The 16,904-nt window shown below is 43.5% G+C and overlaps 1 protein-coding gene across 1 annotated transcript in view; it reads right to left on the reverse strand.

The window, feature by feature from the left end:
• The window catches only part of RIPPLY1 (ripply transcriptional repressor 1), a 6,658-nt gene extending 1,154 nt beyond the window's left edge, over positions 1–5,504 (reverse strand). Inside the window, exons 1-2 of the mRNA XM_006889942.1 lie at positions 5,447–5,504; positions 873–964 (exon numbers count right to left, since the gene is read on the reverse strand). Coding sequence (XP_006890004.1) covers positions 873–964; positions 5,447–5,504 — 150 coding nt within the window. The remainder of the gene's footprint in view (positions 1–872; positions 965–5,446) is intronic.
• Positions 5,505–16,904: the final 11,400 nt, after the last annotated feature.

Consider the following 16,904-nt stretch of genomic DNA (forward strand, 5'->3'; position numbering starts at 1 on the left):
TTGTACTGGTTTGCTTACAAAGTCCGTATACATTGTTTTTCACACCGGATCTTTCCTCTTTCCTTTACCCACCCCTCCTTCCAGCCATCAAATTGTGCGTCCCTATGATTAAGCTACCCCCCTTCCCACCCATCCTCGCCCCTCTGCTCTATTCCAAAATAGTTTTTGGTTTTTTTCTACATTCAAAGGGATGCTTTCTTTTAAAATGAACAGTTTGTTTGGTTTGGTTTGGTTTTGATGAAAGTTTATAGACAACTTGGATTCATTCATTGTTGCACATTTTCCTCCCTCTCAACACCCCCCCCCACCGTTAGATTTAAATATTTTGGAATTTAAAAAAATCTTTCTTGGTAAAATATACTCCAATGAAAGAATTTATTTATACCAAAATATTTTTAAGAGACTGTCCAGAGAAGAGTTCAAGGAGCTATACTGAGTGGTCTAGTGAATAATGTATAGGATTGCTAACCCAAAAATCGGGAGTTTGATTCCACCCAACACTGAGGTAGAGATGGGGAGTTTTCTCCCTTAAAGATGTACAGCCTTGAAAACCCAATGAGGGTGTGGATTAAGAATTGCAATCGACTGGAAGGCAGTGGGTGAGTCTAGTGCAGAGTTGTACTGGAGTATCAAAGATTGAGGAGAAAGAATGCTGGGGCTGGGCACTTGGAGACAAAGGGTCTAGCACCAAATCCACTGCAGACTAGTTATGACCTTGGCCCCAATCCCTTTCCTCCTGAGTCTCTGTCTTTTCATATTTCAAATTGTCACAGAAACCAGAGGTCTAAATCCCTCTAGGAAGGAACCTGGTGTGTTGTGAATGCACATAGCTGTTTGAACACCGGACCAAATGTAATGGGGTGCAAACTCACCAACTCCATGACTTTCCTCACCTGTCTTGGGAGGTCATTTGTAGACAGCCAGGGCCTCCAAAAAGGAAGTCCTCTAGGACAAAGAGGAAAGACTCATGAGTGGAAGAAGATTTTGGAACTGGGGCCACCAAAGAGAACAAAAGAGGCCTCCAGAAAGCATGGTTCCAGCTACCATATACTCCAAAAAGTCCTGGCTCACTCCTCCCCTGAGCTCAGGTGCGATGAATGCCCCACCTCTCAGCTTCTGCAACAAGTTCTCCTTGTTCCTATTGTAATTGTTTGCTTGCATTTAAGTTTCTTAGGGCAAGGAGTTAACATGTGAGCAGATCTGAATTCCCAACACCCAGCCTGTGGTCTGATACTTACAATTCCTTAGTAAATGTTTAAATGGATCAGTGAAGGCTTGGTTAGGTAAATGTTAAATATCTTGCACTCTCTTCTCCTCCCTCCTCCTGGAGCAGAGCTCACAGCCCTGCTATCTTCCTGGAGGGTGAGGAAAGGAGCCAGATATAGTACTGGTCCTCCTGCTGTCCCGCTAGACTTACAGAGGTCCAAAAGGCAAAATGGGAATCTGGGGTGATTAGGAAAGAGATCAGTGGCTATTCCGGGCTTTGGACTTTGGTCCTCCTTTTTCTTCTCCCCCTTCCCAGTTGCAGGTAGTATTAGACCCAGGTTTCTCAGCTCTCCTCTTAGCCCTTAGAGGCTAAGCAGCCTTTCCTAAGAGGACCTAGCTGCTTGACCTTCAGCTTTGGCAATGCTCCCTAAATCCAGACCTACCACCTAGAAGGATTAGAGAGGTGAAAGGCTGGTGAGATATTCCAGCCAGACCTTTGGAGGAAGACACTCTCTGTGAGCTGTGAGATCTCAGAATTCTTCCCCTTAGTAGAGAACAAGGTTACCCTAGACACTTCAATTTCCTTCCTCTCCAAAGAGCACCCCCAAATCCGAGGTCACGTTTGCCATAAGGCAGATTTTACTCACCTTCCACTCCTGAGAACTTCTTGTCCAGAGAGAGGGGGCGATGGATTTAACAAGCCAGGGAATGCAAGGAGGCCCTGGGCTGGGGCTGGAGCTAGGATCAGGGATGAGGCAGAAGCAGCAGTGGAAGGATTAACAGAGTCCATCCTCAGGGTGTTAAGGCCAGGCAGGCTGTGAGGCCTCCTATTTCTCAGAACCTCCTGCAATCTTTTGGCCTTTCCTAGGAGACCCTTTTATAAGCCTTGACTGGATCATAAATTATTCAGGCAGTGGGGGGAGGGGGCTCTGGGTGAGGGGAGGGATGCCGATTTAGGGAAGGAGCTTAGGGAGGGGAAGCCAGGTTCCTGGGTGTGAAATCTCTCCCAGTTGAATAAACAGGGTGTCCCTGGGGGGTGAGGGGCTTTCTTTACCTCCGAGTTAGAAAGGAAAACACAGAAGGGACAAATCAGACACCATTTGTGAGAATTCCCCAGGCAGCAGCAGTGCTGCAGTGGGGAAAAGAGGGGGGGCTCATTATCACCCCAAACCACAGAAGGTCGTTGGGGGGCAGAGGATTGGATAGACAGAAGGGACTGTCGCCTGTCTGAGGAGAGTGAGAGACTCAGGATATTTCAAGCCCCAAGTAGATTTGCCAGGAGCCATTGATACCTGGTGAGTGCCCATCACCTAGATTAGAAGAAAAAAAAGAGAAAGTTCTGTATTTGCTTTTAGTGGAATGGGGTGGGGGTAAAAAGGACCAGTTGCCTGTGGGGGGAGATGTTAATTAAATCTTCTGTTCAACACCCCCTCCCTTCAGCCTCAGCCACCAAAGGCAGGAAGGGTTTTCATAGGACCTGATTCAGATTCCATATCTCAGGACTCTCAGCTTCAAATGCAGGAGCCAGGGCACAGGGGTGGGGGTGGGGAAGAGGAGCTATGGCTAGTCACTAAGCTGTTGTCCTAGCCCCTGGGCGTCAGTTTCCCCAAGTGTGAGAAGGTGCTGGCCCAGTGGTCTCAAATGGCCATGCCATCCTGAACACTCTGTGACTGGGGCTGGGTAAATGGGTACTGACCCCAGGCAAGCCCGGAGGTTCCAACACCATCCTTGGCCTTAGTCAGCCCTCTGGGCCAGTGCCAAAAAAGCTTCTAGTTACCACTTACTGACCAGTTCCTTAAGCTTTAGAGGTCTTGCAAATTGGCCTCCTGACCTCAGCATCCAGCACAGACTTAGCTTCTTGGATATTGATCACAGTGTAGTTGATAATCATAAAAAATTAGAAATTACCTCAATGCCCAATAGTAAGAGAGCAGTTAAACTAATTAGGTACATTCTCACAACCAAATGTTAACCAGACACTCACAATCATGCTCTTGGAAGTATAATTATCAACACAGAGAATGGAGAGAGAGAGAGAAACACCCCCCAAAAAACAACAGATGACCAAATACTATGATTTTTTTTTTAATTCAAGGGCTTCCTCTCCTTTTCTCTGTTCATCTAGCTTTGACCACATTTCAAAATCCAGCCCACTGTGGATACTTTTAGTCACAAAGAAATATGGAGATGGCCTAAATGCCTCATGTTAGAAGGCCAATTAAATAAATAATTGAAGAGTTAAAATAGTTGAGTTAAAATTGGCATGTTTAAGGGAAAACATATTGAATATACTGAAGAGTAGAGGAAAAAAGACGCTTTGGAGTTGTGCTGCCAAGCTAAAGGCAGGAGGTTCAAATCCACCAGTTTCTCTGAGGGAAAAAAATAATCCATCTCCTCCTGTGCTATTTATAGCCTCTGAAAACCCACTTGATCGTCAGCCATAAGTTGATTCCGACTCTAAGACAGAAAATGGCAACTAAATATTTATGCAATTATTCCATTTGGGTAAGAAAAAAAGAAGTTTAGAGAATATAAAGAGTGATTGATGCTAGGAGTAGGAGGAGTGTGATGGATATTTATGTCTTTGTGCTTTTCTAAATTTTCTCTTCTTTATTGTGATTTAAGTCAATATTTATGAAACATTGATTTTTCATTAAATCATTAATACACATTTTGTTTTATCATGTTAATAATATGTAATATCCACAATGTAACAACACTTTACCCACTTCCTCCTTGTAATTCTCATTTCCGTTAATCCTTCTGTCCTACCTCTTCCTGTCTTCTGGACTTTACCTTTAGGCAAATCCTGCTATTTTGACCTTATAAGATTGGTTTCCCTAATGTGACATGTCTCCTGATTTCCTGACTGCTGGTACCGAGGGTGTTGATTGTGGATCCAAGAAAGAGGAAATTGTCGACAATTTCAATCTTTTCTCTAAATATCATGATGTTGTGTATCGGTCAAGTGGTGAGAATTTTTGTTTTCTTGACATTTTGAGATGTAGTTCACATTGAAGGTTGTAGTCTTTGATCTTCCACAAGTATTTCAAGTCCTCCTGTCCTTGCTTTCAGTAAGCAAGGTTGTGTCATCTGCACAGTGCAGGTTGTTGATGACTCTTCCTCTGATCTGCTGTGGAGAACCCCTCCAAGGTGCTAAGGAGCAACAATATCAGTTTAAAGACTAAGATGCACTTGGTTTAAGCAGTGATCTTTTCAGTTGCTTCCTTTGAATCTGAAAGTTGGACGATGGTTAAGGATGACAGAAGATGATGCTTTTGAGTTGGAGAGGTTGGAGAAGAGTACTGCATATCCTATGGACTGCAAAACAGGAAAAAACCAAACACCCCAAAACCCTTTCTTATTGAAAGAGCAACCAGAGTTTGCAAAACAAGAGCAAAACAGAGTTTGCCTTTGAGGCAAGGATGAGGAATCTGTGTCACATACTTTGGGCATGTTACCAAGAGGGGCTAGTCTTTGGAAAAAGGCATAATTAATGCTTAGAAAGGTGGAGAGTCAGTGAAAGAGAGGAAGACCCTCACCAAGAGGGATTGACATAGTAACTGTAACAATGTACTCGAGTATATTAGAGATAATGAGTATGGTGCAGGACAGGGAAAGGTTCAGATCCATTGTTCATAGGGTTCCTATGAGTAGTAGTGAGCTCAATGGCACCTAATAACATGACTGGTTACTCAGGAACTCTGCATGTCCCTGGAGGTTGGAATCAACAGCAGTTCTATTAGAGAAAGATGGGCAGTCTCCTCTCATGGGATTTACAGCCTTGGAAACCTGATGGAGGGTTGCTATGAGTTAGAACCAGTGGTAAGTGAGGGAATTTTTGTTTGTTTGGTTGGTTTGAATTTACTCAAGGATCTTTGTAAGTGCTGTGCCATATTATGTCATCTACAGACACAAAACTGCAATCCGGAAGGCATACAGTTCAAATCCACAAGCTGCTCTCTGGGAGAAGGATGGGCAATCTCCCATGAGATTAACTGCCTCAGAAAACCTGCCGGAGGGTCAGCTATGGGTTCTTTCCGACTCTACGGTACACGGCAACAACAGCTAAAAAAGGACCACAAAGTTACGTAACAGCAAGTTTGGAGAAGGGGAAAGCAATGCATTATCAGAGTGCACTGTGTGCTGAATTTTGTCTCTAAAAGCCATGCCAAAGTCTTGACCCTGTCGTATGAATGCGGCCTCATTCATTCTGAAGGAGAGTCTGTAAAGAGGATACTTGTGAAACTGCAGTCACACTGGGCTGCGAAGAGTTCTGAACCAGTCCGAGCAGTCATTGTTGTCAGGTGCCATCGACGTGTTTCCAACTCACAGCAACCCCATGACCAACAGGACAAGACCCTGGTTGCTGTGTCAGATGCTGCCTCCCACCCCCCAGCTGCTATGTCAGTCCATCTCCTTGAAGGGCTTCCTCTTTTCTGTTCATTGTGGCCTATCAGCAGGCAGAGGAAGCACATATATGGTATCACTCACTGCTGTCGAGGCAATTCGGACTTCCAGAGACCCTGCAGGACAGGTTTCCCAAGGCTGTGAACCTATACAGGAGCAGACTGCCTCACCTCTCTATTGCTAGTGGGTTCAGACCATCAGGCATTTAGTCGGCGGCTGAACACTTTAACAACCATGCCACCAGGGCGTCTTCTGTATAGGATGGAGCTGAGGAATTTGTGGACTCTACAAATTAACACAATCCAATTCAAGACAAATATAGAGAGCTCTGGTGGCCTAATGGCAAGAAGCTGCACTGCAATCCCAAAGGCATGTTCAAGGCCACCAGCTGCTCTGCAGGAGAAAGATGGGCAATCTCCTCCCCTGAGATTAACTGCCTCTGAAAACATGCTGGAGGGTCAACTATGGGTCGGTTCTGACTCGATGGTACACAACAACGAGACAAATATGAGATACTTTCCCATTTTTTCTGTCTAGGTAACTTCTAAAAATCGCTTCCTGCATGATTTCTCCTATGACTGTTCAGTTTCTAATTCAAGTTAATTAACCGAAGGGGTTGTCCCTCCTAGTTCAATTATCCTCTTTTGTTGGAAAACAGTCTTAACAGAGAGGAAACTCCTCAGTCATTCCTCCTAGCGTTTAAATGCTGCCTACACATCATTTAAGCCACCAAGACACTGAACCACTGCCCCCAACCTGCATCTAGGACAGCCTGCGCTTCTCTCAAACCCCTCTCCACCGGAATCTATCCAAAGCAGCTGGTAATGGGCCTACACGTCTATGCTTCACGGTGCCGTTAAAGCATCATCCACCATCAAGGCCACTGGCACAGCACAGTCCAGAGTCACCGCTCCACTTCCTGCTTCTGTACAAGCTTGTGAGTGGCCAGCTGAATCTCTTCAAAAGGATCTGTTCCACTGTCCACTCCTTAAGAGAAAGATAGGTGGTGTCCTCCAGTAAAGACTTAGAGCCTTTAGTCTGTAAATGCCATCAAAGGTGAAGGTGATCTGTAGTAACACTGGTAGGTCATCAAGTCAGGATCAGCTCCACAGTACGTGGTAGTGAACGTCTGTCTGCTGGGGCAGGGGGCCCCTTTCTGCTGGGGGATGCTCAATGGCCCAGTTGAGTGAGTGAATTTTTTAAACAGTAAAAAACAAAAACAAAAAACAAACAAAAAAAACCCAACCAAACTCATAAAACTTATTGCTGTTGAGTTGGAACCCATAGCTGATCCTCCAGAAGGTTTTCAGAGGCTGTAAATCACATAGGAAGAGGTTGCTCACCTTTCTCTTGTGGCGCTGCTGGTGGATTTGAACTGCCGGAGAGATGCCACCTTTGGATTAGCAAAGAACCTCCCTGCAGACTTCCTCACCAGAGTTCTCAAGAGCTCATTCACCAGAATGAGTGAATGAGTATCTAAAAATTCTCATAATGAGAGTTTATTATGATAAGCATAATAAATCAGCAACATAAGGACAACTATAAGACAATGGTTATAAAAAGCTAAGAAAAGGTTTACACACAGATTAGAATCATTCTTGAGTGGTTACCAGACGGGAGTAGAGGAAAGTAAAAATTAGTAAATAGCTAAATCATTGCTATTATGTGCCACTGAGTTGGAACTGACTCGTAGCTGACCCTACAGCAGGTTTTCAGGTGCTGTAAATCAGCCAAGAGGAGATTATCTGTCTTTCTCCTGGGAGAAGCTGGCGGATTCAAACTGTGTGCCTTTGGCAGCACAACTCCTTACCCCTAGGCCATCCCAGAGGTCCTTAGATAAATTATAGACACATATTAAGATGAGTTAAGGAAAAGGCAACACACAATAAAGGGGTGATCAGCACAATATTACTAAAGAAAGGGAAAACTCAGAAAGGGATAGAAGGATTAATGGAAATTAGAATTACAGGGAGGGAGTGGGAATGGGACAACTTAATTGTGAGTATTGAAAATAATGTTCCTGAGCAAAAAGTTCATGGTTGAATGAAGAATTAATTTGCTTTATGACTTCCACTTGTACTATACTTAAAAAAGGAAAATTAAAAAAATGTTTAAAATTCACAATGAATTATTGTGGGTTATAAAAAGTAAAACAAAAAAGAAACAAAGACATGCTTATCCAATGAAAAGAGAAGATTCTTGGAACAATTGCCTGTCTTTTTCAAATATCTGAGAAATGTGATGAAATTTTACTTGTCCTGTGTGATTTCAAAGGGCAGGACTGAGGGCGCATAGGTGGAAGCTACAGAAAGACATGGTGTGGCTCAAACAAAGGAAAGTTTTCTTTTTTTTTCTCTGTAACTTTTTTTTAATTTTTTAAACATTTTTTTTAATTGGGGGTACAAGGAGTTGATGGTTGGGGGCAGAAGGGTGAGGATGAGCGGGGATGCAGTTGCAGAGCTGCAGAAATTGGTTGGTGGGGGGAGCAGGTGAAGGAAATGAAAGTGATCCAGTGGGGACCAGATGCTACAGGAAAATGACAAGAATTTTCCAATGGTAGTCAAATCAACTGTCATACTGATTTGGGAACTAGATGCCGACTCTCTGGCTTCTTCATGCAGAACAGGGGCATTGATGTGAAGGGGGAAAGGGAGGACACTTTATCACCTTACTGGCGATCTTGGGTTAAGGCTACTTGCCTTCTTGTTCTGTTAGAAGATATTTTCCTGTAATTTGCTCCCCTCTGGACTGCAAAATGTTTTTCCAGGTGGGTCCAGTGGGGGTGGCTGGTTGAACCCAGAGGCTCCATCCTCCTTTGCTTCTTTAGCTGTCAGTTGTATTTCCTTTTTGTCACTGGCACTGGGTTCAGGGTCAATTCTGGAGTAAAACTCAGAGTTAAGGTTACCTATAGGAAAGGGAGCAAACCTAGAGAGAACAAACTTGTGAGTTACAAATAGAGGGGCAAAGGAAAGTTATCTAACAGCCAGCTACCACCTAACACAACATTCAGGCCCTGTATTGGCCCTCAACAAACAAAGGTTTATTATATATGGTGAAATAAGTGCAGAGAAATGTGCTTTGAATTGGGGCAAGAACTAGATTCCTGAATTGTGTAAGTGTAGCTGGGTCCTAAAGAGGGAAATCCTAGGGACAGGGTAGGAAAGAGGGGGCTTCAGGGAAGTGTAAGCATCTATCAGTCTCTGAGGATCTCTGATTGACTGAGCGACCTCCAGGAGATGAGGGTTGGTTTACACTGGCTAAAATGAAGAAAGAAGCTGAGAGAAAGGAGTCAGGCTGAGGAGACAGGGTTAGAAAGAGATGGAGAAGAGACACTTCTGGGCTGGCAATAGATCTATTGCCACACCATACTATTTTGGTGACCTCTAGGGGATCAAGAAGCAGGAGGGAAGAGGGAAATGAGGAAGAGGGGAAACACTTCACATGACCCCAGAACTCATGCTGACCACTCCTCCCACCGCCACCTCCCATCTTGTGTTAGTGGTCAGTCAGCCACAGCCCTTCATGTTCAGAACTATCTTGTCCTCTTACTCCATTGAGCAGCAGACCTCAGGGTTCTTTTTGTACTTAGCTCCCAGGTTCTGCTAAAGCCCAGGAAAGCCCCGTCCCCGCCAGCCATCCTCTCCCCATGGCTACACACCTGGATCTTTTTCCTGCCACCAAAGCCTTGTTCAGCTCTTGTGCACCACTTCAAACCACTTCCAGAACAAAAAATCAAATACTGTCATTGAGTCAGTGCTAAGGCTACAGTCTTTGTGAGAGGAGACTACTTATCTTTCTGCCACACTGGGGGTGGTAGATTCGAATGGCTGAGTTTCCTGGTTAGCAGCCAGCTACATTATGCACTATGTCACCAGCATTCCTATCCCAACCCAGCCTGCAGGATTTAAGGCCTGCAAGCATTGCTCAACAAAAAGTGGGAGCCTGGCTGTTTCCCTTGGCACTGAGCACAGAACAGGAAGCACTTAGCACAGAAAAGGAAGCAAGTGGCCTGCCGTGTAGCAGGAAAGATCTGGATCAATCAAAATGCAGAACTTTCCATGAGGATAAGTTTGATCCTGCCTCTGTTCCCTCTAAAATCCCTAGAGTGCATCTGCATTTTGTCAGTGATTACCTTGAAGGACCCTTGCCTGTTCTGGGTCAGACTTGGAATCCAAGAGAATGGACCTGAAAGAGGGAGGTGCTGTAGGAACTGCCACAAGACACTAATAACAGCTCAAGATGCTACTAACAGCCCAGTGAGGGTGACAAGACTTGCCCTAGGGAAGATAAAGTCAAGATTCAGACAACCTCATTTGGCTCCATACCCCTTCAGTTATCTCTGGGCCTGTTTCCCTTGTCAGGTGCCCATTCCCAGCCTCCATTTCCTTGGCCCGCATTCCAAATTTCCTCTGGCTCTCTCCCTTGTTACTGCCCCACCCTACTCCCTGCAGCCTCACCCCTCTCTCCTTGAACTTCCCTGAGAAAACAGAGACCTTCAAGCATGAATTACCTCAGCGACTTGCCCCCACAAATTGGCCAGCTTCTCCAATTTCCTTCCCCTCCAGCCCTCCCTTCTCTGGAAACAAGGTACCCCTCTTGTTAAAGGCTAATCACTGGTCCTGGTCCTTGGCCTCAGATACTTTCCTCTATAAGCCAGGCATTATGTCTCTTCTCGTCAAGAAAATTCACCTTATCTATACCAGTTCTTTCTTTTCAGCTTATAAAATGCCTGCTTCTTTTATCCAATAAAATAAACACATTCCTTCTCCAGATGTGTTCTCTCCTGTCCCAACCCACTCCCTCAGGCTGCTCTCTCTCTCTCTCTCTCCTTCCTCCACAGTGAGTCTACTCAACTTGATGACACATAATAACAACCACAACTCCTTCCCCCTCTCTTTTTTTTCCTTTGCCTTCAGTTGTGTTGTAAGTTGAATCTACATTCTAGACTTTTCCCAAGTTTCCATTCACACCTAAATTAACAGCATTTAGGCTCCAGCCCCGTCATTGCAGGGAAAGGGCATTGCCACAGGTCACCAATGGCCTCCTAACTGCCAAATTCAACAATGTCTTTGAACTCTGGTCAGCCAAGAACTCACATCTGAAATTGTATTCCTTGTCCATTCCTCCAATCAGGGGTTCTCCAACTACAATTCACAAATCAGGCTGATTTGCAACAATATTTTCAGTGGTTCACAGTGAAACGAGAGAAACAGCAATATAATAGAGTTTTTTCATAAGCTTATGGCCTTCCTAAACTTTTTGGTGATAAAATGTTCTCTTTATTTTTCTTCACTGATTGTGATAATGGGTTCTATTTTGTTTCCTTAATGTCTCACTTGGTGAAATCTCTTCTATGTCAGTCCCACAGTGTTTATCAGATGCATATCCAGGAGAAAGGATACCAATGCTGATGTCAGATGTATTTGGACTAAAAGGAGAGAATACCAAAAAGATGTTTAATTGTGCTTTATTTGCTATGCAAAAGCTTTCGACTATATGGAGTGGATCATAATAAGTTATAGATGATGCTGAGAAGAATAGGAATTTCAGAACACTTAATTGTGCTCATGTGACACCTACACATAGAGTAAGAAGTCATCCTTGTAACAGAAAAAAAGAAGACATGAAGATCCAGTGGAGATCTGAAAAGATGGGGAATAGTGAGCATAGATCAATGGTGGTTGTTGTTATAGGCCGTCAAGTCGCTTGTGACTCATAGCGACCCTATGTACAACAGCCCTAAACTCTGCTCTGTCCTGTACCAATCGCACTGTCTCTGACACACCCATGCCGATTATCCCAGTCACTGAATCAATCCACCTCATAGAGGGCCTTCCCCTCCTGCGCCGTCCCTCCACCCGCCCAAGCATGATGTCCCTCTCCAAGGACCTCTCCCTCCTGGCAACATGTCCAAAGTATGTCAGACGAAGCCTCAGAATCCTTGCCTCCAAGGAGCCACCCGGTTTAACCCTATCCAGGACAAATCTGTTTGTTTTCTTGGAAGTCCAGTGTACATTCAATACTCTTCTCCAGCACCACAGCTCAAAGGCATCAATTCTCCTTCTATCCTCCTTAGTCATTGGCTAACTCTCTGATGCATAACAAGTGATTGCAAAGACTGTAGCCTGTATCAGATGCACCTTAGTCTCCAGAGTGACACCATTGCTCTTCAGTACCTTGGAGAGGTCCCTGACAGCAGACTTTCCCATGGCAATACATCTTTTAATTTCCTGGCTACTGGTGCCAAGAATGTTGACTGTGGGGCTAAGGAAACTACGGCTATGAACAATCTCAATCTCTTCACCACCATCCTGATGCTGCCAATTGGTCCAGTGGTGAGAATCTTTGTCTTCTTGACATTGAGCCTCAATCCATATTGGAAGCTGCAGTCCTTGACCCTCTGCAGCAAGCGCTTCAGGTCCTCCTCAGTTTCAGCAAGCAGGGTTGTGTCACCTGCATAACAGAGATAGATCTTTCACCAATCTTAACCCTGCATTTCCCCTCATAGAGCCTAGCCTCCTGGATAATCTGTTCTGCATACAGGTTGTAAAGGTATGGAGACAGGACACATCCCTGGCATACGCCCTTCCCAATTTTGAACCATGCGGTGTTTCCTTGTTCTGTTCTGATGACTGCCTCTTGGTTCAAGTATAGGCTTCTCATTAGCATGATCAAGTGTTCTGGGATTCCCATTCTTCTCAGAGTCAGCCACAGTTTGTTATGATCCACACAGTCAGATGCCTTTGCATAGTCAATGAAACACAGATAGACATTCCTCTGGTACTCCCTGCTTTCAGCTAAGATCCATCTAACATCAGCTAAAATATCTGTAGTACCAGGACCCTTCTAAACCCAGCCTGGACTTCTGGCAGTTCTGTGCTGATGTGCTGTTCCAGTCATTTTTGGATAATCTTCAGTAGATCAGTGGTAATTAATTTTATAAGACACAATGTATAGGGTTGACCATATGAAACACAATGTGAATGAAAGACTATGGGAAACACAATGAAAAAAAATCATCAAAAGGGTGCATTAAGGTTGTATTCTTTCACTATACCTATTCAACTTGTATACTGAGCAAACAATTCAAAGAGCTGAATTATATATGGTGTAAGGAATTGGAGGAAGACTCATCAACAACCTGAGTTGTGTAGATGATACAACCTTACTGGCTGACTGTAAAGAGGACTTAAAGCACTTACTGAAGAAGTTAAAAGTCTACAGCCTTTGATATGGATTGCATCTCAACCTCAAGAAAACAAAAATCCTCACCGCTGGACCAGTAGACAACATCAAAGCACATAGGGAAAAGATTGACATTGTCAAGAATTTCATTTTACTTGGATCTGCAATCAACATCAATGATAGCAGCAATCAAGAAATCAAAAGATGTATTGCATTGGGAAAATCTGCAGTCAATTATCTCTCCAAAGTGCTATAGAGCAAGGATGTCAGATTAAAGACTAAGGTGCACCTGATCCAAACCATGATATTTTAAATTGCTTGTTTGAAAGTTGGATAATGAATAAGGATGAACAAAGAAAAATGCATGTCTTTATATTGTGCTGTTAGAGGAGAGTACTGATTAAACCACAGGGTGCCAAGAGTCTGTTTTGGAGGACGTACAACCAGGCTGCTCTTTAGAAGCAAGGATGGTGAGACTTTGTGTCACATGCTTTGGACACGTTATCAAGAGGGATCAATCTCTGAAGAAGTACATCATATTCCGAATAGAGAGTAGAAAAGTAGAGGAAGACCCTCAAGAAGATGGATTTGCACAGTCACTACAACAATCGACTTGAGTACAGTGGAGATTGTGAGGATAATGCAGGACACGGTGAGCTTTTGGTCTGTTTTTTAATTTTTGGGGTTTTTTGTTCTTGTTTTTAGTAGGAAGGATACAATATAATTTCTTTCTTTCTTTCTTTCTTTCTTTCTTTCTTTCTTTCTTTCTTTCTTTCTTTCTTTCTTTCTTTCTTTCTTTCTTTCTTTCTATTTTTGGTCTGTTTTTTATAGGACCACTGTGAGTTGGAATTAACTCAGTGGCTCCTAACAACATATTTCCAGCCTAATGTTTTTCCATTGTTGTTGTTTTATGTTAAGTTGGAACCAGCTCATAGCTAACCCTCTAATGGTTTCCAGGGGCTGCAAATCACACAGGAGAATATAAGCCGTATATCTCCTGAGGAGCAGCTAGTGGATTCAAACCACCTGTCTTTGAGTTGGCAGCACAACTCCCTACTCCTAAGCCACCCATACAAAAATGACACGGTTTTTATCCTTCATAAACCTCTTCTATTGTTATTAAGTGCCTTTGAGTCAGTTATGGTTCACAGTGACCCTATGTTCAGCACAACAAACTACTGCCCAATTATCAAAATTTCTGCTGTACTTAAGTCCATTGTTGCAGCTACCATCAATCTTTTTCTCACAAATCTTCCACTTCACCAAACATAATTCCACCACCCCCACACCTCCCCCCTCCCCGGGAACTGGTCCCTCCTAACAACATGCCCCCAAAATGAGAGGAAGTACTTGCTTCTAAGGAGGACTCTGGCTGCATTTCTTCTATGACAGATTTTGTTTGTTCTTTTAGCATCCAGTACCCACCTCAATAACACTATCATGTTGACTCAGTCACTCAAGCTGGAAATGTGTCAACCACCAAATCTCATTAATTTAGTCTTGCCCATTTATCGCATTTATCATCTTCATCCTTCCCACCCACCCAGCTATTTTTTTTTTTTATGTTTGGCCTCATCATCTTCTTGCATGAAGCAGCCTTCTGGCAGGTTTCACTGTCTTCAACTTGGCCTTTCCAAAACATTCTCTTCATCACTTCCAAGAGAGTTCTGGTAGCCTACTGGATAAGGAGTTGCAGTACCGATCCAAAGGCACAAGGTTTGGATCCACCAGCTGCTCTGCAGGAGAAAGATGGGCAATCTTCTGTCATGTCTCTTCTCTTGACTCTGAAAACCCTCTGGAGAGTCAGTTATAAATTGCTTTCAACTCAACAGCACATAACAACAGCAGCATCAGCAGCAACAGCATAGCTGTCCTGGTGATCTTTATAAAACACAGAACTGAGCATAGTTCACCTCTGCTTAAAAACACAGAACTGAGCGTAGTTCACCTCTGCTTAAATTGATTCCCAGTTGCAAATAGAAAATGCCCAAGCTCCTTTAGATGGCAGTCAAAGCCTTTTCCTACTGGGTATAAGCCTGCCTTTCCCATCTTATGTCCCCCTTGACCCTCCACATGCTTGCTGTTGCAGCCCCTCTTGATTCCATTTTCATTTTGTCAGCCTTTAACCTCCATTCTTCTCAGGAGTTAAAGCCTCTGAAGGCCTTAGTGTCATCCTGCATAGGTCTTATAGAAAAGGAGGGAAGATTCCAAATCATTCTTGACTCAGAGTTTTTCAAAACAGGGGGCTTTTTTTTTTCAAGCCATTGACAGAGCTTGAAATCAGTTGACAACAGGATTTTAAGTAGCATTCAACAAAATGGGTTGCAAATATAAATGAATTACATATACTAAAGGTATATAAGGGAGTTCTGGTGTCCTAGTGGCAAGAGGCTGTGCTGCAATTCCAAAGGCACATGGTTCAAATCCACCAGGTGCTCCATGGGAAAAGGATGGGCAATCTCCTCCCATGCAATTATCTGCCTCTGAAAACCCAATGGAGGTCAGCTATGGGTCAGTTCTGACTCTACGGTACACAACGACAAAGGTATATAGGGAGCTCTGGTGGCCTAGTAGCAAGAAGATGTGCTGCAATCCCTAAGGAATATGGTTTGAGGCCACCAGCCACTCCGTGGGAGAAGGATAAGCAATCTCCTTGCGTATGATTAACTGCTTCTGAAAACCCACCAGAAGGTCAGCTATGGGTCAGTTCTGATTCAACAGTATACAACAACAAATATATTTAGTTTTTTACTCCAGGAGGTCAAGGATTGTACCTCAACAGAATTGAACAAGGGTTGAAGCTCAACGTCAAGAAAACAAAAAGTCTCACCACTGGGCCAATTGACAGCTTCATGATAGATGGAAAAGGGATTAAGACTGTTAACTTCAGCTTGTTTGGTTCTACAATCAACACTCTTGGCACTTGCAGTCAAGAAATAAAAATATTAATTGCATTGAGAAATTCTGCTATCAGAGATATCTCTAGAGTACTAAAGAGCAATCATGTCAGTCTAGAGACTAAAGTGTGCCTGATACAGGCCATGATCTTCACAATTACTTGCTATGCATTAGAGAGCTGGACAATGACCAAATATGATAGATGAAAGATAAATGCCTTTGAGTTGTGGTCTGGAGAAGTGTGTTGAACATACTGTGGACTGCCAGGAGAACAAACAAATCTGTCCTAGAAAAGGTAAATCCTAGCTGTTCCCTGAAGGCTAAGATTTTGAGGCTCCGTCTCATGTACTTCCGGCACATGGCCAAGAGGGACTAGTCCTTGGAGAGGGACATCATGCTTGGAAGGGTGGAGGGACAGTGCAAAAGAGGAAGACCCAGGATGAGATGGATTGACACACTGACTGGAGAAATGGGTTAAAGTCTGTTAGAGATGATAAGATTGGCTCTTGATAGAGTAGAGTTCAGAGCTAATGTACATAGGATCACTATGAGTCACAGGTGACTCGACAGCACGTAACAACAACAAGAAGAACATATTGTTTCATGAAATATATGCAATAATTATGTATCCATAAATAGATAGATACCTAAACTAGCCATATTGAAAAATATATTTCTTACTGTGCCTTGCAGCCAAAACATTTGGAAGTCGCTGCACTAAGGGGGCTTGATGTTATTCTGTGGCTCACTCAGTGCCATTTATATTGGGGTCCTTGCTCTCAAAATGGTTCTGATGTCACTGGTGGATGTGATAGAGGTCAAGAGAAAGGAGAATGGCAAGAAGACTTGAATGGAGGAGGGGGAGATTGAGCTTGGCTGGACTTATGCAGAGTAGCAAGAAGGGGAAGATGTGATTCTGGCAGGGAGAACTGGCACAGAGGCTAATAATAAGTGTAGAGAACATTTGTTAAACATTTATGTGCCAAGCACTGCTCTAAGCACTTTACATGGATTAAATCTCACAAACAACCCTCAGAGAAAGATACTAGAACATTTCTTATTTTGTAGATGAGGAAACTGATAAACGGAGAGATCAAGGGGTGTATGCCAAAGCCCCAGAATGGGACAAGGCTAAGGTGATTTTTTTAAATGTTAACTTCAGTGAAAATATACACAGCAGAATATATATACCACATTATCAACTT

This window comes from Elephantulus edwardii, unplaced genomic scaffold, assembly GCF_000299155.1.
Source record: "Elephantulus edwardii isolate Elephantulus edwardi_28Jun2011 unplaced genomic scaffold, EleEdw1.0 scaffold00083, whole genome shotgun sequence".
Classification (NCBI taxonomy): Eukaryota; Metazoa; Chordata; class Mammalia; order Macroscelidea; family Macroscelididae; genus Elephantulus; species Elephantulus edwardii.